The sequence below is a fragment of the Microtus ochrogaster genome, linkage group LG1 (assembly GCF_000317375.1).
Source record: "Microtus ochrogaster isolate Prairie Vole_2 linkage group LG1, MicOch1.0, whole genome shotgun sequence".
NCBI lineage: Eukaryota > Metazoa > Chordata > Mammalia > Rodentia > Cricetidae > Microtus > Microtus ochrogaster.
Genome location: NC_022027.1, coordinates 30,960,927 through 30,983,027, shown reverse-complemented (window position 1 = coordinate 30,983,027; position 22,101 = coordinate 30,960,927). Strand labels below are relative to the sequence as shown.

Here is a 22,101-nt window from a genome sequence, read left to right as displayed (position 1 = left end):
GTGTGCATGTGAGTGTGTGCATACCTGTGTGTGTGTGTGTGTGTGTGTGTGTGTGTGTGTGTGTGTGTGTAAAATGGTGTATGTGACACCAAACTGGATAAAGTAAATGAGGCAACATGCTAGCTGCTGTCACCACTAGTTGGCAGGTGTCATCTCACAGTATGCTTGTGTACTAAGCATTTTTTAAACTAAAGTTTTTAGGTATGCAATCCCTAAGGTCACCAGCCTGCCAGAACACACTTGGGGGTAAAAAGACACCTCAGAATCATGTGGGGGGCATCTTCAAAACTTCATGGCCAGCTCTGGAACTCTGCACCGTGTTGCCAGAGCACAGTTCACAACCCTTACGGCCTCAGTCTCACAGGAGAAGGTGGGCAAACACCCCCGGTTACCTGTGCCTGTTCCTCTTGCCCAGGTCTTCCTCCTCGGGAACAGGGTCGATGTCTGGCAGGGGGATGATGTAGCCACTGTCTGCACTCAGCCTCTGTTCGTCCAGACCACCTTCCCAGTCCTTCAGCTTGTCATCTTCATTCTTGTAAGTAACACCACTGTACGCATGGTCAGAGTCCACGCGCATGCGGGCCACAGCCGGATGGTCGCTCTTTAGGAAGTCCAGGTGAATCTTTTCGTAACTCTGGAAGTATTTATTTTACACGTTTAGTCAAGTGTTACTGACTGTAAACTGTAAAATGAATGTAAACATTTAGAACATGTGATTCGCATGTATGTGTTTCTACAAGAATAACTGAGGGGGACCATGTGTTAACTGTCACCAGAAATGTGGGACATGAAAGAGGAACAACCAGTGTGGCACAAGCCTCCTGATGAAACTTCAGAGACAAGGAACTTTCCCCTAGGTCTCTCGGCAACAGGGTGCCTACCACCCCCACTCAGACAAACATGGAGACCCGTCACCGAGTCACTCCAAGGCTCACATGGAACACAGAGCATGAACAGAGGAGCTACTACTGAAAGCATTCTTCCCAGAATCCTCCCGAGGCCTCCATGCTGGGGAAGTCTGACTTTTGGTATGAAAAATCCTGTTTTCCTCTTGGGGAGGCAGTTTTTTGGGGGCTATAAGATAACATAGTAGGTTTACGTCTCTTTGCTGCTCTTTGTTTTCATTCATTCTTTTCCCTCAATGACCTCTTTTATGCTCCCTGTTCCCCTATGACTGATTCCCCTCCTTTCCCCAGGTAAGTCTTTCTGCTTTTATAGTATGTGTATCTCTTCACTCTCTCTACAATCCCCAAGATCTCTTCCCCTCTTCTCACCATCCCCTTTCTTGTTTCTGACCTACATACACACATGCACGGGCTGGACAGGTGGCTCAGTATTTAAGAGCATTTGTTGCTCTTACAGGACACAAGCTCAGTTCCCAGTACCCACATTAGATGGCTTACAACCTCCTACAATTTCAGCTCCAGGGATTTCCATACCCTCTTCTGGCCTCCATAGACACCTACACACATGTAGTATAAGATAAGCAGGCATATACACATATACATTACTAAAAAAATTTTAATAAATATGCATATACATACACATGTATATTATATGTATATGTGCATAATTTTACAAGTTAGTTTCTACATATAGAAGACACATTGTACTTGTCTTTCTGAGCTTTTTTTTACTTCACTTAATGTAATGATTTCCAATTCCAAACATTTCCCCGAAAATGTCATGATTTCTTCCTTTTGAAAATGCCACATGACCAGAAGGACTCTACAGATTCAACACAATTCCAATATCAAAATTCCAATACCATTTCTTACAGAACTAGAAAAAAATCCTAAAAATCGTATGAAAGAACAAAAGACCCCAAATAGTCAAAGCAATCTATAGTTTAAAAAAAAGCAATGCTGAAGGTATTATAATACCCGACTCATAATACATGACCTTAAATTATACTACAGAGCCATAGTAAACAAACAAACAAACAGAAACAGGACAAGACTGAACAAAAAAGGCATGCAGACCACCAGAGCAGAATAGAGGACCCAGCAGTAAACACACAGATGTCGCCACCCACTGTTTGACAATGTTAGTAAAAACCTACACTGCAGAAAAGACAGCCTGTTTAACAAGGGGGAAGCTAGAAGAATGTGGGTCTAGACCAAGCTCTCACAGAACTGAGTTCAAAATGAATCAACGACCTGAATGTCAGGCTTGAAACTTTGATACTGCTATTTTAGAAAGCACTTCAAGATATAGACATAGACTAAGAATTTTCTGAGCTGGACCCCAAAAACACAGGAAATATCAAGAATTGACAAATGGGCCTGGGCCTGTGGTGCAGCACTCAGACAGAGATAGGAGGATGCCTGTGAGTTCAAGGTCAGCCTGGTCTACGTAGTGAGTTCCAAGCCAACCAGGGCTACATAGTGAGACCTGTCTCATACGCACACACATACACACACACACACACACACACACACAAATTGACAAATGGGATTAAATGAAATATAAAAGTGTTTGTGCACGGCTGGGGGTGGTGTGACACATAACTTTAACCCCACACTCAGGAATCAGAGGCAAGCAGATCTTTGTGAGAGTGGAGTCAACTAGGCCAAAGAGCTCCAACCAGGGTTACACAGTGAGACCTTGTTTAAAACAATAAGTAAACAGCCAGGAAGAAAAGAAGGGAGGGAGGGAGGAAGGGAAGGAGGGAGGGAGGGAGGGAGGAAGGAAGGAAGGAAGGAAGGAAGGAAGGAAGGAAGGAAGGAAGGTAGCTTTTGGGCAGCAAAGAAAAACCACCACAGAAGTGAAGGAAAAACCTAAAAAGCTCTGCCAAATGCACATCAGCCAATGGATTAGCATGTGGGATACATAAAAAACTGCAAAAGTTAAACACCCCCATCATCCAATCAATAAATGGAATAAAAAACTGAATATTTAGCTTTTGAAAGAAAAAATACAAATACCCAATACATACTTGGAAAAGTATTCAATATCTTTAGCCACCGGAAAAAAGTAAAGCCACTCAGCCAAAGTGGCTATTCTCAAGAAAGTAAACGAAAACAAATATTGACAAGTTGTATTGATGGGAAGACTGAGAAGCCCTGTCTCAAAAAACAGAGACAAAAAACAAACAAACAAAAAACCCTAAAAGTAAGTTGGGCACGGTGTCTCACATCTTTAATCCCAGCCCTGGAGAGGCAGAAGCTGTGGATATCTGTGAGTTTGAGGCCAGGCTGGCCTACATAGTGACTTCCAAAACAGTCAGAGCTACGTCTCAAAAACTAGTTCTAAAGACCCTGTCTCAAAAAACAAAAAAAAAAAAATAAATGTACCATATGACCTAGCTATATCCCTCTGGCATGCATAAATCAACACACCACAGAGCTTCTTGCCATCCGTGTAGAGCATGGGCCATCCACAAAAAAACAGAAATGGAAAACCCTACTTTCAACAGTAGGTTCTTCCCCTTCCCACCAATGGAGAAGCTTCTGCTGGCCTAGGTAAATTATCCCCATCTGCTCTTAGCGTCATTTAACACGAGGTACATCACATGCTAAAGCAATCAAGACTGACATACTGAACTTTCAGCTCATGTGATGGGAGGCCCCAGGGCCAACTACTGATGTTGCCTCTCTGAAGGAAAGGGACTACCTCATCTGACTCATCTGAGATGAGTTTCATCACACTCGAGTGCGTGGCTTCCCTTCTGACCGCCTCAGCAGAAAACCGCCCCATTCATTGGCAGCTCCTGCGCAGGTCCATGAAATTACATTTGTTTCTTTGAACCATGCTTTCTGTGCTACAGAAAACCAGCTGGAGTCACGGAGAACAGCTGGGATTGTCCCCTCCCGTCAGCTGGTAAAAGCCAGCCTCAAATGAATTTAAGTACATCCAAGTGGGCAATTTAATGGCCTCAGATGTCCTCAGAGTTCTGACTGCGCTGGAGCTTCAGACACTCAAATGTCTGGAGGATGAAGTGCCTACCGATGTCGAGCATGTAGGACGAAAGAGAACCCTATGGGAAGGGGTGGGGGAGGGGCCTTCATTCATCCTTGCTACCAAGCTCCTGTAGAGCACTCCCCAAAGCCATGGCCACAGGATCGCACAATCTGTGTCCTCTTTTGAAAGCGCCCCTTTCGAACAGTGTTGAAGAGGCCTGCTTGCTCGCATAACTGCCCGCTCTTTCTCTCCTCCTCGTCCGCAAGCCTCCCGCTGCTGTCACAGGCTCAGACTGACCTTTTTATATTGTCCAGGCAGCAGATTCTCCACGATCTCGCTCAGGTGGTAGAAGGAGGGCCTCTTCTCAGGCTCGCTGTTCCAGCACTGCACCATAATCTCGTAGCTGCAAAGGCAGAGCTCAGGGTGAGCGTGGGAGGACCAGTATAAATCGGCCGCCCCCACGGACCCTGGCGCATGGGCGCTGGCCCATGGGTGGGGAGGGGGCTTACACTTCGCTGGTGGCGTGGTCAGGTTTGGCCATCCGGTATCCACTCTTGATCTTATTGTAGAAAGTAGAATCAACCATCATGCCGGGGTAGGGTGTGCCACCTAAGTCAAAAAAAAAAAAACTGGATGAAGACGGGCTTCTGCTTGTACCACACACCTTTAATCCTGAAGCCCTGATGTCCTGATTCTGTCAAAGACCTTGTAGGGTTACATCTCCTTGACTATAGAGGCTGCTCAAACTTGATATAGGAGTCTTGGTTGATCAGGTTCAAGCATCTTGGGCAAAACATATACAACTTTAGAAAAAAAAAATCACTAATGAATTTAATAGTGTTTCTAACTACTAGATCTACATGCATCCTCAAAAGGTGAGGAGGTGTTCTAAGCCACTGAAGATAAGAATGTCATTTCCTTTCTTTTCGTTATTTATTTGTTTTGAGACAGGGTTTCTCTATGTAACAGCCCTGACTGTCCTGGAACTCACTCTGTAAATGAGGCTGTCCTCAAACTCCTAGAGATCGGCTTGCCTGTCTCCTGAATACTGGGATTAAAGGTGTGCCCCCACCGTGCCCAGCATAAAAGTGCCATTTTCACCACAAGTGTTCAAATAATTACAGCCAAATTCAAAGCTGGCACCTGAAATGTTTTAATAATCCACTGTTTTAAGGGAGTACAAGGCTTCAGGAAAGGCGGTGTGGGGAGGAATAGCAGCTCACTGAGCACACCGGCAAGGCCGGGCCAAGTCTGACTTCCTCTCTGAAGCTTCTGCTCCGAGACTCCTTTCTTCTTCCTCTGAACCCACGTTAGAGCTTACAGGGTTTACCTCCAACTGTGTAATCCAAAGGTCACAGTCATCCTTCCTCACTCAATTACAACCTCCCCTGGCAGCAGGCACCAGCTTTGCCCAGGCCCTGGTGACAGGTGATCAAACATTAAGGAGGTTCAGATCCTCAAGATGGGGGCTTCACCCCCTTCCTTTCCACGTCACCTCTCACCTGGGCCTCATTAATCATCAAGTAAAGGAAACTACCAGTGATCTATCTAAGCCCAGAGTCCAAAATGAAGAGGCAGATGTCACTGGAAGCCCTTCCCATGGGGCAAATCACACTTACACAACCCAGGAGTGAAAAAGGGCAGTGGTTACGAGGAGGAAACATCCCCCAAAGATTCCTCTGACTCTGCTCAGCCTCCACCAGACACGGTAAGGGCAGGCTTGCGGAGTGAAGCAGCTGCAATATGATTGGCTGACAATGCACATGTCATCCTGGATGCTGGCACCCTGGACCTGGGACGGACACATAGCCCTTCAGAATGAGCCAAAGTAACAGAGCGGTCAAGCACATACCAAGGGAGAAGATTTCCCAGAGCAGAATGCCGTAAGACCAGACGTCACTCAGCGTGGTGTAGAGGTTGTCGAAGATGCTCTCAGGAGCCATCCACTTCACAGGCAGGAAAGTCTGTGGAGACGGAGAGAGGAAATTAACCCGCAGACTACACTCTGATGTCTGCAGACGTACAAACGGAAAGGGGTCCTCCCTGGGCTGTGAAGAATGCATTAAAGATCTTGCCTGCATTGTGTCTCCCATGTGTTTACTGTTCACCGCAACTAGGTATGTTGTGCATGTATGCGTATCTATGTTCATGTGTATGCATGTGCTTGTTGCATGCATGTGTGTGCACGTGCATGTGTGCACGTGCATGTGTGTGTGCATGTGTGTGTGTGCACGTGCATGCATGAGTGTGCATGTGGAGGCCGAAGACCTCCAGCGCTGTTCCTCAGGAAACAATCCACCTATATTTTTTTTTTCTTTTTTGCCCCTCTCTGAGAAAGATCTCTCACTGGCCTGGGATTCCAGGGATCTGTGTCTGCCTCCCCAGCACTGGGATTCCACACACCAACCATGATGTCTGGTTTTTACATGAGTTCTGGAGGTCAAACTCAGATACCCATGCTTCCATAGGAAGAACTTCTCTGAGTCATCTCCCTATATCCACCGTATAGATTCTTAATAAATAACAAATAAGGAATGGTCCATGCCCCTTCTCATCTCTTCTGGAGGAATAATATACAAAAAACATTTAACTTTCAATCTATCAATGAAGTATAACCTTTTACCACACTGGTCACCCTGTTTTCAGATAACCCTAGGAACAAAACTAAAAGCAGATACAGTGACCTGCAAACCACTAACAACTTCCAAACTGTAAGAAATGAGTGGTTATTTTCCACCACCAATAGACACTGCGATGTGTCTCTTTTGCAAAGCTGGTCCAAACTTCACATGAAATATTAAATCTAGAGAGATACATACTGCAGCATCCCTCAGGCTAGCAGCCCTATGCCTCTCCCTTCCCCCAGATTACTAAGAACACAGCAGCAGACATTCATAGCCTTAGGTGAGAAATCATTTTCACTCAAGTTAAGTAAGTTGTTCAAGGTGCCTGGGAAGAGCCACGGCTAGGGTCATGGGCATAAGTCATGAGTCCGAGACAGGGACAGCGGCCACTTCCTGCCTATGCAGGTGCTGTGGCCCTGTGAGCTGTCTTACACCAGTGGGAGAGAGTGACACGCAGTCATACCTCTAGTGGCAGATGTGTCTGTCCTAAGCTGACAGGTTGAAGGGATGGGGATAATGGAACTTTCCTTAAAGAAACTGAACCATTAACTCCAGCAGTCTGAAGGCTCTAAAGCTTAAATCTGCCTGTTGAGAATCTGATAAGAACTCACACACTGGAGGTCTCCCTGGAAATGCACGCTTGTATGTTCATGAACATACTTATTGTGAGTTAACTTGTACTGAGTGTGTCTAATTGTTTGTTTGTTTTTAAATTTACATGTATGGGTGTTTTGCCTTCAATGTCTGCACACCACATGCATGCCTAGAGCACATGGAAACCAAAAGAGGGGGGCATCAGATCCCCAGACCTCCAGTTACAGGCAGTTGTGAGCCGTCATGTGAGGGCTGGGAATTGAACCCAGATCCTTCTGGAAGAAGCCAGGGCTCTTCTTAACCAATGAGCCATCTCTCCAGCCTTTGCTGGGTGCTTCTATATGTCTAGCACTGTCTGTAGAACTTTACATGAATTTACCTAAATTATTCCGTGGCAGCAATTTAGGAAATAGGTGATCCTCAGAGAAACTAAGGCACGAGGTAGACAACACACTTGCCCAAACACCAGCCCTGCTATCAAGGGGAGCTGACACCAGGCTGTCTGTTAAGCCTAAGTTTTTCCTACTGAGACCTCTGGGGCCAACTTATGAGCCGTGAGAACTATTTTAGAAACATGACTCCTGAACTCAGAAGCAACACAATTCCAAGAGTAAAGGGGCGGGGGATAAGCAGTGACGGTGGAGGGGACGTACGCTGCCTTTTGACACGTAGTTGGAATCATGCATGATGTCTCTGGCCAGGCCAAAGTCACAGATCTTCACAATTTTCCCTTGTGCCAGAAGGACATTGCGGGCAGCCAGGTCCCGGTGGACGCACTACATGGGAAAGAAAGGAACCACTTCAGAATGACTCCAGCTGAGGCCAGATAGCAGCACTCCTGCGAGATTGGCCACGCCACGGTGGCAACCTGAAGGGTGCCTTGGCAGGAAGAACTTGCCCTCCCTCGCCATCCTGACTCCTCCTGAGGGACAAAGGGTACAGGAGAAAGGCAGACACCCAGTGAGGTCAGACTCCCAGCCAGTTCGGGGAGGCAACAGAGAGGTAGGTGAACTGAGAAGCCATGGTTACTGCTACTCTTAAGATCTTCCTCCTGGCATTGCTTTCCATGTCCCCTCGCTCTGAATCTATGGCTGGGTCTGAAGAGGTCTCTGTGCCTTGAACTTACATTTTTGGAAGCCAAAAATTCCATTCCTCGGGCAACTTGATAGGTGAAGCTCAATAAATCCAGCAAAGTCAGACCCTCGGAGTCATCGTCCGAAAGGAGGTTTTTGACTTCTGAGTCTGTGGAAAAGGAGTCAAATGTATTGGTGTTGGCTAAGAGCATGGGGATCCCCCAGTACCCTGGCAACCCCTGGTCTGGCAGACCACAGAAGTGTGTCCAAAGATCTCCTCCTACAGCATTTTCTCATAGTTTCCAGACTTCACAGGATACAGAAACTATGCAATGGAGGCTGGGGGTGTGGCTCAGTGGTAGAGACTGTGCCCAGCGTGCATGAAGCACGCATCACAACCTCTAGCACTATAAAAATAGAAAGGAGAAATAATAGCTCTTTCTTCCCAAAGAAATATACACAGGTTGAGAATGCCTGACCCAAAATCCTGACTCTAAAATGCTCCAAGCATCTAAAACTTCTTTAGCACCAAGTGATGGCAAAAGTAGAAATTCTCCTGCCAGACTTCATGTGACAGCTCACAGTCAAAACACACGCACACTAAAGAAATATTGTATAAAATTACTGTCAGTATGTGTCTGAGGTGTGCATGAAACAGATACGAATTTCTATTTAGATTTGGCTCCCACCCCCAAGATATCTCATTATGTATATGCAAATATTCCAAAATCCAAAAAAAAAAAACATTCAAAACACACTCAGTTCTAAGCGTTTCAGATAAGAGACACCCAGCCTGCATTCACAAACACATACCTGGTGGAGGGGTGGGTGTTTATATGCATAGTGATTAATCAAACCAAACTCCTCCACGGATTCTCACATCCGATTTTTCATTTGCCCTTGAGTTTCGTTTTCCACCTGGTCACAATCCCCTCAGCCACCTGGAAACTCACACACACACACACACACACACAGATACACACACACTCACACACGTACGCACGCACACACACACTCACACACACTCACACTGAAATTGTCCATGGCAAATTTGAGGTTTGCTTTGTTTCCTTGTTGCTTTGTGTGTAGTTTGCCAGTTGAATCAACGAACCAAACAGACCAGGCAGCCATCCTAAAGGACGGTGCCCATGACCAGGAGTGGACACTTCCCCCCCATTCATCCCATCTGGAAGGGCCCCAAGAGCATTCGAGGAAGGGCAGCCTGGGCCAGCAGTGCTCAGGCCTTGACGATTTTCAGGTCGCTGCTGAATGGCTCCAGCCATTCATATTTTTCCCAGCCAGCTATGGGAAGGCCAGAAAACCGTGGTCTGCCTGCCAGCAGGACCCAGGCCGAGCATGACTCAGGCCCACCAGCTCTGCCCGGGAAGCGATGTAAACTATTTTTAACCATATGGGAGGGAAAGGAAGCGCTGCTTCCAGTACTTCTCATCGGGTAAACGTTAAGAAGCGTTTGGAAGTTCACCCATTTGGCAAAGCGAAGGGAACGGAGCTGCAGATATGGAAAATATTATTGCACAATGGCTTTTACAAAGCAAGCAGATTTTTTTAATGGATTATGCCTTTTGCTTAAGAACCCTGAAGGTATTCAGAGCACATTAGAGGTTTTTTTTTTCTTTCCTCTCCAAAACAATCTCCATGGCAGCTGAACAGTTTGGCAACAGCTGATGAAGGGCTCAAACCCCCAAAAGCAGGATCACAAGAAAAGGTCAGGCTCATCTGGATCCTGCCTACTTCAAGTGTGTGGTTAAGCCAGAGGCCTGGAGTGGCCACCCCAGAGCAGGCGTGAGGTGGTCCATCTGGCATGGCATCACCACGCGGCACCCTGGAGTTGACAAATGAATTCATCCCTTCCACATACGCTTCTGTTTCCAAAGCAGAAGGGCCTGCTTTCAAACAAAAGTCAACAGAAACGCTCGCCAGAAAGTGTACCCTCAAACTGGCTGCTTTGGAGTTATGATCACCAATTGCATGTTAGGAAAGTACAAGTAAGGATGATCGTGCACACCGAGAAAACCATGAGGAAACATTGTAAGATGCCCAGTTTTCAGTTTGGCTATGGGGAAAACAGCACCAATTCTCGCCACTTTCATTTTAACAAAAGACATGTTAACAAGAAAAGACCATTATAGCAGAATAAATTATTTATTTAAAGCAACTACATTTAAAGTTTGAGAAATGGATTACATTATATCTGTCTTCTTTATCTGTACTTTTACAATATTATATACTCTTTTTTGTTTTCATGCCGGAGAATGAACTGTGTATACACCAGGCAAGCAATCTACCATCAAGCTACACCACTTACCCCTGTCTTTATTCTTTTTACTCACAGACCACAAATCTACAAAAGACATCTAGGCCCCGCCGAGCAGGCCTGCACTTAGGGAATCACACAGTCTGGCAGATGTACCTACCCCTCAGCCCAGTTTCCCTTCTTCTGAGCATCGCATCAAACCACAGAAAGATCATATTTGCTAGAATGAGTGCATGCACTTTTACCTAGCATAGACTTCTTCTTATAGGAGGCTGGCCGATCATACAGCGATCTCTGGATGTCGGAGTATTTGGAGACTTCCTTCCTTTCGAGCATGGGTACATACTGAGTGGTGTCGGCTTGTTTCATGTCCATGTAGTCACCATTGTTTTCAAAAGATAAAATCACGTAACTATATATATAAAAAAAAAGGACAAAGACGTTTCACACGTGTGGCCTCTAATTTGGTCACTCAGTAGACAGCATGCTAATTTGGGCACCTACAGTGTGTCATTTCCTGAGGGAAGTGTCAAGGTGTCAGGGATAAGCATGAACAGTCCCCATGTGCGTACTATACATGGGGTGGCCCAGGCAGACAGATGACATTAATCAGTCACAACACATGGGTCTTCTCAAACCCAGGCATGCTGGGAAGGGAGGATGATGTTGATGACATGGAAGGAATATGCCCATCTGGGAGGAGGCCAGCATTTTTCTAACTAGTCTGTAAAATCAATCCCTTCTACATCGAAGGGAAACACTATACGGTCAGCGGGGCCCCACAAATGGTGGCTGCTATGATTCTTCTTCATGGTTTACTTCTCTGTGCTCAGTCCTCAGAAGTAGCAGAGACATCCCCAAGAGCTATAGGGAAGTGGAGGGCTACACTCCCATAAACACAATAGGCTCTGAGTCTGGTACACTGGGGAGTTGAAAAGCCCATGGCCATAAGGGCAGTTCACCAGCATCCTCTGTCGGCTCAGTAGACATGGAGCCATGTGGCTCAGACAGACAGGCCCTGGGACTCCATAGATTGGGCACCCATTTGAAGCCCATTAAGTAATTTAATAACAAGAGAGGTCCTTGGACTGTCTGATCTCACAGAACCTCACATACGTTGTCTTTACAGCCACTTGGAAGCTTTAACCGTAGAGACAAGTGAGCATCGCCGGCCCAGGTCCAGCAAGGAGCAACTGCTTGAGCCTGGAGATCCTCCAACAGCTCCTCGCAAAACACAAATCTAGACATCCCTGGCCAGAGCTGCATTGACGTGTCCTGAGGAATCACATACAAAGAAGAGAATCCCAGTCCCCACTGCCACGCACACCGATAGTCCAGCCTTCCCACGGAACGACCTAGTCAAACACCTGCAGCTGTATATCCAAGCACACGGGCATGAACGGCTAGGCAGGCTCCAAGCCTCGTGGCCTCTGGGGCTGGCCTAGAATCTGCAGGACTGGAATCTGTGGTGACAGGCTTTTTACCATTTACAATGCTGTGACGAGGACACAGTAGGCTCCCTTCGTAGTTACCTCCTTGTACTGTCATCGGCAGGATTCAGTCCAAAGATGTCCAGCTCTTTCTTTGGCTTCTCTGGGTGACGGCTCATGAAGCTATCTCTATTCTTATGCAGATAGTTGACCAAATCCCCATAGAAGCAGTACTCGGTGATGATGTAAATGGGGCCTGTGGGGACCAAATGCAGCCAGGTATAAAGATGGGCAACAAAAAGAAGCCGTAATACTCAGAACCAAGGAACTTTCCAGAAGTCAAGGCAACCATCAGACTCCACTTATGAGCTTTATATACTCATGAAGCATGTTTGGGGGGCAGAGAGAGGAATGTGTGCCCGAGCCTGGTTCAAAGTTCCACGACCCTAAGTGTTCCCAGCACACCCTCACTGCAGGTCAGAAGGCCTACCTGACTTGGTGCAGGCTCCCAGCAAGTTCACAATGTTCAAATGTGGTCCCAAGTGGGTCATTATCTTCAGCTCAGACATGAGAGCCTGCTTTTCGCTGGATCTCGCTGTGGCTGTTGAAGTCAATGAGATTTCACTTCAACCGAACTACTTACTCCTGGTTCTCAGACAAACACTATAAAACTGCTATTCAATAATATTTATTCACCAAGAGTCAAAGAAGAATAGTAGAAGGTCTCCTTAGTCTAGACTCTGATGTGTGTGTGTGCACATGCATATGTGTGTCTATACATATGTGTGTGTGTGTGCATGTGTGTGTGCCCTTGTCTACACAAATACACATGGAGGCCAGAGGTTGACATCAGGATACCTTCTTCAACTATTTCCTCATCTCATATTTTGAGACAGGGCCTCTCGCTGAATTGAACGCTTGCCGGGTTGGCTAACTAGCTGGCCTGTGAGCTTTCAGGATCCACCTATCTCCTGCCTCCCCACAGTGCTGGCTTACAGAGCACTCTACCACTTCTGGCTCCCTATACAGATGCTGAGGGACCGGAATCCAGGTCCTCGGATTTGCATAGAAAGCACTTTACCCATTGAGCCAGCGCCGTAGTCCCTAGACTTTAAGATTTAAAAAGAAAAGTCACTAGAAATAAGAATATCTTATTCTTAACAAAGGAATAAGAGCAAAAGAAGCCTAACTGAAAGAGAGAAAACAAAAACCTACATCCACATAAAACTTTGAATCTGAAGAATCACAATATAATATTAAATTTACTATCGAGTCACTTAATATCTGCATGTTCAAGACATCCCTGGGAAGACCCACTTACGTTTAAGCATCTTGACAGCGACCTTCATAACAGGCTGGGACCTGCTTAATCCATAGGCTGTGCCTTCAACCACTTTCCCAAAGGCACCAGATCCCAAGATCCGACCTGTGGGCAAACAGAGCCATCAAACGCCAGCTCCAGGCTCCTCCACTTTACTGGCAGAGGCCAGCGCACAGGGGGGTACAGCTGGGTGGGTGTTTTTCCTGTACTGAGTAAGCCTAATTATTCCTCCAAGTCATCATGTCCAAAAAAGAACTGAACCCACAGGGAAGGAAATTAGTGTAATTGCTTTTGTCAAATAACATTTGCAATGGGAAGGAAAACACAGACTGGAGAGGAAAGCTCAGCCATCCCTGGAGTGAACATGGGCTCCCGCCAGGCCCTGGGCTCCTGTGCACTCGCCTCCATGGCTTCCACCCAAATCCCCTGATTCTCTATCCTTCTGTTTCACACGTGCAGACAGAGGTGACCTTTGCATTAACAAATCCTTAACTACTGGAAATCTTCAGTATTCCAAACGCCACTGATTCTGAGGAATGCACAAGGGAGAACTTGGGCTAGTATTTTTTTGTCATGAAGGAAGGTCCCTAGACCAGAGTCTGTGAGTGCCAGCACAGTCCTTCATGTGGTCAAAAAATAAAAATCAAAGCTGTTGTCTCCACCCTTAAAGAGGCCGTGGTCTGGCGGGTGGTGGGGACTGGGGAGAGGCATTTTCAGGAAACCAGTCTGACCATGGACAACCCAGGCAGCAAAAGACATCAAGAGTGGTTCTGCCCTCTCTTTTGGTCTGTGCCTCTGGCATTCAGGCCTGGAAAGGTGCCCTTTCTCCAACAAGTTGTACTTGCCCAAGAGGAAAAGAACAAAGAGATGGGCAGGAGAGGTTTTGTCTGTCCCCACCCCATAATGCTATTACCTCTTAATGTCTCTAAGCTCTGCATCCCTTTTGGAGAAAATATAATGAAGCCTAGGTGTAGGTGAGGCAGCCTCGCTGCTGACCATGTAAGAGACTGTAAGATCTGAGCTCCGCTATAGTTGGGAATGAGACACAATAATAAAAAACTGCATTTGAATTGGGCGAGCCCCTTGATTGTCACATAACCTGTAGGTCTAACTTCCTTTTGCCTCGGTCTGGTTTTTATTCATCTAGAATGTGATTAAAAAAACTCTTTGGTACTTCATTTTTTGGTTCCAATCCAGGACTGAAATCTTTGAAATGTATGACAAACTGTCTTGATTTTTATGTTTGCTTTAAAGTGTGTGTGTGTGTGTGTGTGTGTGTGTGTGTGTGTGTGTGTGTGTGTAGATAGGAGGGGGTTGTTTCGGGTTTTTGAGACAGGATCTCATGTAGCTCAGGCTAGTTTCAAACTCACTACATAGCTAAGGATGACCTTGAACTCGCAATCCTCCTGCCTCGCTGGGATTACAGTCATAAGCCACGACAGCAGCAGGCACTTTCACATCCTACACTGCAGCCATATGAAAAAGAACTTATGATTCCTTGGAATGGAGCTCAGCACACTGAGTCACCTCGCTTCTCAGCTAGTCCTTTCTAGTCACAGAAATTCATTTTATTTTTCATCGTGATATCTTTGCCAAGCCAAAATCATTCCAAGACACAATTAAGAGTTTCTTTCCTTCTGATATTTTGATAGTGGGTCTCATGTAGCCCAGGCTGGCTTGAAACCCACTGTGTAGCTCAGATGATTCCGAACTCGTGAATTTTCAGCCTCCAGCTCCCTCTAGGTATGTACTACCCAGCTACATAACTATGGGTATACACTACCGTGCCCAGTTAATTCCGCCCTTTTTCAGTTCTGGGAATAGAATCTGACTATCTATCACATAGACTAGATAGCTTTCAACCTTGACTTCCCCTTCTCAGGCCTAATGAGCTCATGCTCAAGATGGCTATGTAGCCCAAGCTAGCCTGGAACTCACAGTCCTCCTTCTTCAGCCTCCCCAAAGCTGAGGTGAAGAGAGTGAGCCACCACACCCAGGCCTGTAAGCAAATTTCCTACCAGGCAGGGTTCAAGTCCCTAATCTCCCCAGGCCTATAACCAGCAAAGCTGGGCAGGTGACACTGGGGTCCCTGGAGGTGGCCATCACAGGAACTTACCAAGCACTAGCCCATCCCTCGGGAATTCCCATCTGGAGTCATAAGGCAGCTGCATCGGATCCACGTAAATATACTCATGTCCGTCGGGGCTGATAGACTCAATGACTCTCCAGCGAATCTCATAGCGTGGCTTCTGTAATGACCAGGGCAGGTAACTGGTGAGTTAGCAGTCTGGAGGCACCAAGCCTCACTGCAGAACCAAAGGGACTGGACCCAGGAAGGCAAGCATGGTTCCCCACATATATGCCTACCACCACCACCACGCAGGTATCTAACTTTGCCCACTATACATACATCTAACATAGTTCACCACACATGCATGTAACACGGTTGTCCATCACACATGTATCTAAGACAGTGTCCCCCCCACATGTATCTAACATAGTCCACCACACATGTATCTAACACAGTCACCCATCACACATGTATCTAACATGGCCCACCATACATGTAATTATATGAACCAAACACTGAAAGAGGCAGCTGTTGCTGTTCTAATGGCTCCGAAGACTCACCTGCTTCCAGATGACAACCAGGACAATGAGAGAGACGATGACAATCACCAACAGCACCAGCACCGCTGCCGCCACCGTGAGCTCGGAACGCAGGGCTGGGGGGGCAAGAGAGAGACGCGGTGGAGAATTTCCTCAGTTACTCAGGGGCAGAGAGTAGAAAGGAAGGGGTTGAGACTGACTGGGACTGTCTCACTGCTGGCAGGGAAGTGCCCAGGCTCCGTGGCTCCCTTTAGGGACGGCCAATACCACCTCTCAAACTCGTGTACTCCTGAAAGAAATGTGATTCTTCCCTGGGACAAAAACACTTTTTCCAAAGATCCTCCAAGGAGCCCCTTTTGGACAATTTGAATAGAGACAACGAAGACTGGGTGAATTGGGAGCGACTTCATTGGCAGAAACAGCCTCCTCATAAGCTTCATGGTGAAGTGGATTTAACCATGGCTTTGTGCCTTTTGTTCCTATCTTTGGGCTCCATTCCTTCATTTGTTTCTTTGGAAGACTCAACCCAACTCCGCTGCTCTAAGAAACAAAAAATTGTTCTTCCTCATTTTGCATCCCGACACCAATAAAGAGGCTTAGTAGCTATGCTGTGTTTGACAAACAAAAATGTCCACAGCCGCTGCAGATGCAGCTCAAAGCAAATGAGAAGGCCTGCCAGCCAGATGGGGCCTCAGTGTAGACAGGTCTCGGGACCTTCATTACTATGTGACCCCTGTCTGGGATTCCACATCCCACCTGAGGAAGACAGGGCTTGGCTGGTGACCTGGAGTTGTCCTGCCTACTGAGAAACTCACTGGGAGCCACCAGCTTCAGCTCTCGGTTCCCAGTGCCAAGGTCATTCTTTGCCAGGCATCGAACTGCGATGGTCTCTTCCACTTTGGCAAAGGACACTCGCCCCTCCACAGTACTCCTGCCTCGGCGGTGGAACTCTGTGATGATGTTTGAGACATTGCTGGCCAAACTTGTCCAGGAAGTGTCATTATTGCATCTAGAGAGAACATGGCACAAGTGGAGATCTGATTACCATGGGTCACAAAGACCAGGGACCCCTTTCACATTTCTGAGCAGCACACATTTGGGCGTGGCCAACAGGTTTATTTTCTTTAAAGTTTATTTGCACCTGCTCAAGAGGAGCAATGTCACACAGATAACTAAATTTGTGAAGAGGCAGATAAATTCAACAAAATACAACCAACAATCCGAAATCTTGAACCTGTGAGCAAACTCTAAAAATAACATCAAAAACATTTAATAATCCCAATTCCCAGCTCATTCAAAAACACCCTCCTGAACACTACTGCATTTCTGGCTGGAGTGCAAGCTGGTACAGTCCCTTTGGACTGGGTATATATCCAAAGGATGCTCAATCATACCACAAGGGCATGTGCTCAACTATGTTCATAGCAGCTTTGTTTGTCATAACCAGAACCTGGAAAAAACCTAAATGCCCCCCATGGATGAAGGGATGAGGAAAATGTGGTACATTTACACAATGGAGTACTACACAGCAGAAAAAAATAGTGACATCTTGAAATTTGCAGGCAAATGGATAGAGATAGAAAACATTTTGAGTGAGGTAACTTAGACACAGAAAATTATATGTACTCACTCATAAGTTGTTTTTAAACATAAATCAAAGAAAATCAGCCTACAAATCACAATTCCAGAGAACCTAGACAACAATGAGGATCTAATCTATCTGGGAAGTAAAAAAAGACAAAATCTCCTGAGTAAATTGGGAGTATGGGAACCTTGGGAGAGGGTTGAAGTGGAGGGGAGAGGTAGGGAGGGGAGCAGAGAAAAATGAAGAGCTCAATAAAAATCAATTTTAAAAAAACACCCTCCCTTCTCATCACCAGCCCCAGGGAGAGGTTCTAAGGGGTCCCTAGGGCTGCAGTGATCCTCTGGATTAAGTTATTCAGTTAGAGATTCCAGCACCCTGATAGCCCCACAGCCCTGGGTAAGGTGGGAGCAAAAACCTCAGCCTTCCACAAAGGTGAACTGAAAGCATTCTGAACACAGCTAGTTGCCAAGGGGTTAAGTGTGAACACACAGTTCTTGGGCCCACATAAGAAGGCAAAGGAGGACTGGACAGAGAGCTCGGCACAGAAGAGCTGATACTTCTCTCATAGAGGACCCACAGTCTGTTCCCAGCACCCACTGCCGGCACTTCTATTCCTATGCTAGTCTAGCCACTAAAACCAAGTTGACCAAATCAGAAATGCAAGCTGACCAGGGGTGGTAGCGCACACCTGGGATCCCAAACCTTGGGAGGGAAAAGCAAGAAGGTGTTGAGTTCAAGGTCAAACTGGGCTGCATAGTGAGACCTTGTCTCATTAATCAGACCGAGCTAAACATATAGGCTGGTGCAATTAAAATCACTGAATAGCAATAGTTTTTAAAATTTTTCTGGTCTTCACATTCGAGACAGTTCTAAAAGAGAAATAGGGGACTAAAGAGATGGTTCCATGGTTAGGAGCACTGGCTGTTCTTCCAGAGGACCTGGGTTCAATTCCTAGTACTCACATGGCAGCTCACAACTGTCTGTAACTCAAAGATCTGACACCCTCACACAGATATAAATGCAGGCAAAATACCAATGCACATAAAAGAAAAATAAACTATTTTTAAAAAGAAAGAAATAGATAAACAAAGGGTATTAAAAGGGAACACTAAAGGCCCTCTGAAGACACACATTTATGTGTGTGTGCATACGTATACATGCACAGGCACACACACAGATACACACAGATGGAATCTACTTTCAGAACCCTATGGTATAGTTTGTAAGTAATATAAGCTGTGGGCCAAGGAGGAATCACAAATACAAAAGGGGTCAACCAAAGAACTAAAATGCACTTGAGGTCCCTCATGTCATGAAAGGAACATTCTGAGCACACACGAATAGGGAGCTCTGGTTTCCATACTTCTTAATATCCTTGCAGATCATCCACTCGATGTCCGGGAGAGGTGTCCCTTCTGCCGTGCACCTCACAGTCTGTCCCCCACCAGAGCCATGGTGGTCATCCACAAGCTCCAGGATGGAGGCAGGAACTGCAAGAGCAAGGGAGAAGTCAGAGCTGTGCCATTCTTGCCCCTGGCCATGGAGGGACATCCCTCCAAGAGATGTTCCCACGAGTTCAGACATGTTGGGTAAGACAGAAAGAAACGCTCCTGCTCAGGTAATAGCTACTCCAGCGTGAGCATCTGTGGGCTTTGTGCCTGGATGGTTTTAGGGCTGGACTGAGGGGAGGAAGAAGTGCCTCAGCTGGGAAGGGGAGGAGGACCCTCCAGCTATTTATGCACTGAGGATTTAACCAATGAATTTGACAAAAGCATTGAGTCAAGCAGACTTCACCCAAATGCACCATGGGACATCACTAGATTTTAAAGATCCTTTCGCCAACTTGTAGTCAAATAAGTTAGAGACAGGCAAATGTTTGGCCAGAATGTATGTATGTACACTATATGCCTGTCTGGGGCCTATGGAGGACAAAGAGGATATTGGTCAGCCTGGAACCGGACTTAGAGGTGGTTGTGAGCCACCATGTGGGTGCTGAGACCCAACCTCAGTCCTCTGGAAGAGCAGCAAGTGCTCTTTGCCTATGAGCAATCTCTCCAGCACCTTGACTTGTCTTTTAAAACATGGGGTTCCTTCACCAAGTAATAATAATAAGCTGGAAGATATACATCTTTAATTTGCTTTTACATACTTGAATTTAAAGTAAATAATTTAAACTAAATAAATATTTTAAAATAAATATTAAAAACAGTAAGCAAAAATTTAAACTAAATAATACATATTTTAATTTAAAATTTTTCCTCAGGACAATTTTTTTTTCCAAAAGAGTTTTCGATTTCAGACATTTTCGGAAGTTGGGTCCTCATGAGATGTCTTAGGGAAGGCCTCAGTCTAAATTATGTAATTCATTTATACCTTCATACACCCCTTACACACACAGCCAAGTGGTAATTTTAATTTTTTTATTGGCAATATTTTTATACGCCTGAATATTTTCTGACATATCATAAGATGTCAGGTCAGGATTTCCCACTTTTGACGTCAGGTAAAACACTCAGAAAGTTTCAGATTTTAAGCCCCATGTGGAGGCAAATGTCTGGACTCTTAGCACTGGGGAGGCTGAGGCAGGAGTAACACTATTCCAGGGCTACATACTTAGCCCCTATCTTGCCTCCTTCCATGATAAAAAATAATGTCTCAGATTTCGGAGCATTTCCGACTTTTGGGTAAGAAATGCTCAAACCAGACCTGCATTGACCACATGGCCCCTGGCATGCGCCATGTCCTGTCCCTGCTGCCACCCTCAGGTCTTGCTTTTCTCCAAGGCTATGAAGAGAAGAGTCAGGATGTCTTTGGTGGATAGTCAGCCCCTGAGAAAATGTGACCTTTACATGACTTCTACATACCCAGAGTTGACAGCTCAAACGTGTAGCTCTTCACGTCATCATCATTTTGAACTATGATGGTGTAATGGCCGCTGTCTTCTTCCTTAGCCCGGATCAACTTTAATTTGCTTTGATATCTTAAGAGAAGAGAACTTTATTTTAATAAGCAGTAGCCAAATAAACACCAATTGTTCAAGCAATTGCAGTCTTAGAAACTTTATTTCAGGGGAAAAAAAAGTCTCTTTTTTTCTTGTTAATGTCAGTGTCTTTTCTAGAATTCTTGATCTAGCTTCCACACACCAAAAGGCTCATTCATAACCAATAAAAAACCAAGTATTTTGCGATAAGCCATCTCCAGGAGCTACCAATTCTGGCAAGACCTCATTTCTAAATGAAAATAAACAAGGCCTTCTTAAATGAAAACACTTAAGATGACTCTGTTGGTAAAACTGCTTGTTGCTCCAGCCTGATGGCATGAATTCGATCCCCAGAACCTACATCAAAAGATCAGGTGCAGAGATACCCATCTACAACCCCAGCACTCCCGTGTGAGATCGGAGGAGACAGGAGAATTGCCCCAAAGCTCTCGGGATAGCTAGTCTGGAATATTCAGCACAGTGAAGCAACAAGAGACCCTGCTTCAACAAGGTACAAGGCAACAATGGACTCCCCAAAATTGTTCTCTGACTTACAGGTATGTTTGCCTGGATTTGAATTCGTGTGTGTGTGTGTGTGTGTGTGTGTGTGTGTGTGTGTGTGAATACAGTATTTTCACATTTGTCTGTCACTATGAAAAACACAAAAGCAGCTGGAAATTATTGGACTTTCTATGCGTCCCTTTTCTTACGTATAAAATATGATAATTAGCCAGGCAATGGTGGCACACACCTTTAATCCCAGCACTCAGGAGGCAAAGATAGAAGAATCTCTGTGAGTTCGAGGCCAGCCTGGTCTACAAGCGCTAGTTCCAGGACAAGCTTCAAAGCTACAGAGAAACCCTGTCTTGAAAAAAACCAAAAACCAAAAAAACAAAACAAAACAAAACAAACTTGTGTGTGTGTGAGAGAGACTCTGTGTGTGTGTGGTAATTGTGCACACAGAGCACTCGAGCCGTGAGTTCATTCAACAATCTTCAAATGTGGAAAGCATCTCATGTGCTCCAAACTACACGGCAAGTGCAGAACCCGTATAGAAGCAGGCTATGCTAGCTTTCTCTCTCTGGCCGCTACGAGATTGGCTTCAGGATTGGATTTCCTTAGAGGCTGCCCACACACACCCAACTGTGGACAGTGAAATGATCTGGGCCATTTATACCTACACTTGGTTAACAAGAAAGCCAGGGGGTTCGCTGGTTTTACGCTCCATGAAGCCAGAAACTCCACTCACCTTGTGCTGCCTGACCCACCCAGGAAAGAAAAGACCAAGGGCTGAAGGGTTGTCCAATCACATTAGCAAGAAGCCTTCCTAAGCCACTCCCCCTGATATGCCTGCCTTCTTGCCAAAGCTCTTCATCACAGCCTGGGAGTCCTGCTCAGATGCACATGAAATGTCAGCTGTGCCGCTGACCCTGTCTCCCAGCACTCGCAAGCTGGGCCATGAGGGTCACTATGAGTTTGAGGCCAGGCATCACTACATAGCCAGACCCTATCCCAGGTAAACAAATATTAATAATAATAATAACAACAACAGCCAGAAGCATAACTACTTTAAATGGTGCAGTGGTTCACACCTAGAACCCTAAAGGCTGTGACAATAACACAAGCATCTAGGACTGCCCGGGATAGGAACAACTGGAGAACCGCCATAAACAGGCTGCCCATGCATGCTTAAGTATTGCTGAGGC

The 22,101-nt window shown here is 45.9% G+C and overlaps 1 protein-coding gene across 4 annotated transcripts in view; it reads right to left on the bottom strand.

Annotated features, from left to right (window-relative positions):
* Positions 1-22,101, bottom strand: part of Pdgfra (platelet derived growth factor receptor alpha) — a 47,169-nt gene that overhangs the window by 4,889 nt on the left and 20,179 nt on the right. For all 4 annotated transcript variants that reach the window (XM_005359358.3, XM_013350798.2, XM_005359359.3 and 1 more), the window contains exons 8-22: positions 20,280-20,395; positions 18,779-18,905; positions 16,646-16,839; positions 15,852-15,946; positions 15,337-15,469; positions 13,221-13,325; positions 12,390-12,500; positions 12,002-12,155; positions 10,715-10,881; positions 8,248-8,363; positions 7,775-7,897; positions 5,756-5,867; positions 4,413-4,512; positions 4,201-4,306; positions 393-634 (exon numbers count right to left, since the gene is read on the bottom strand). In XM_005359358.3, coding sequence (XP_005359415.1) covers positions 393-634; positions 4,201-4,306; positions 4,413-4,512; positions 5,756-5,867; positions 7,775-7,897; positions 8,248-8,363; positions 10,715-10,881; positions 12,002-12,155; positions 12,390-12,500; positions 13,221-13,325; positions 15,337-15,469; positions 15,852-15,946; positions 16,646-16,839; positions 18,779-18,905; positions 20,280-20,395 — 2,001 coding nt within the window. The remainder of the gene's footprint in view (positions 1-392; positions 635-4,200; positions 4,307-4,412; positions 4,513-5,755; positions 5,868-7,774; positions 7,898-8,247; positions 8,364-10,714; positions 10,882-12,001; positions 12,156-12,389; positions 12,501-13,220; positions 13,326-15,336; positions 15,470-15,851; positions 15,947-16,645; positions 16,840-18,778; positions 18,906-20,279; positions 20,396-22,101) is intronic.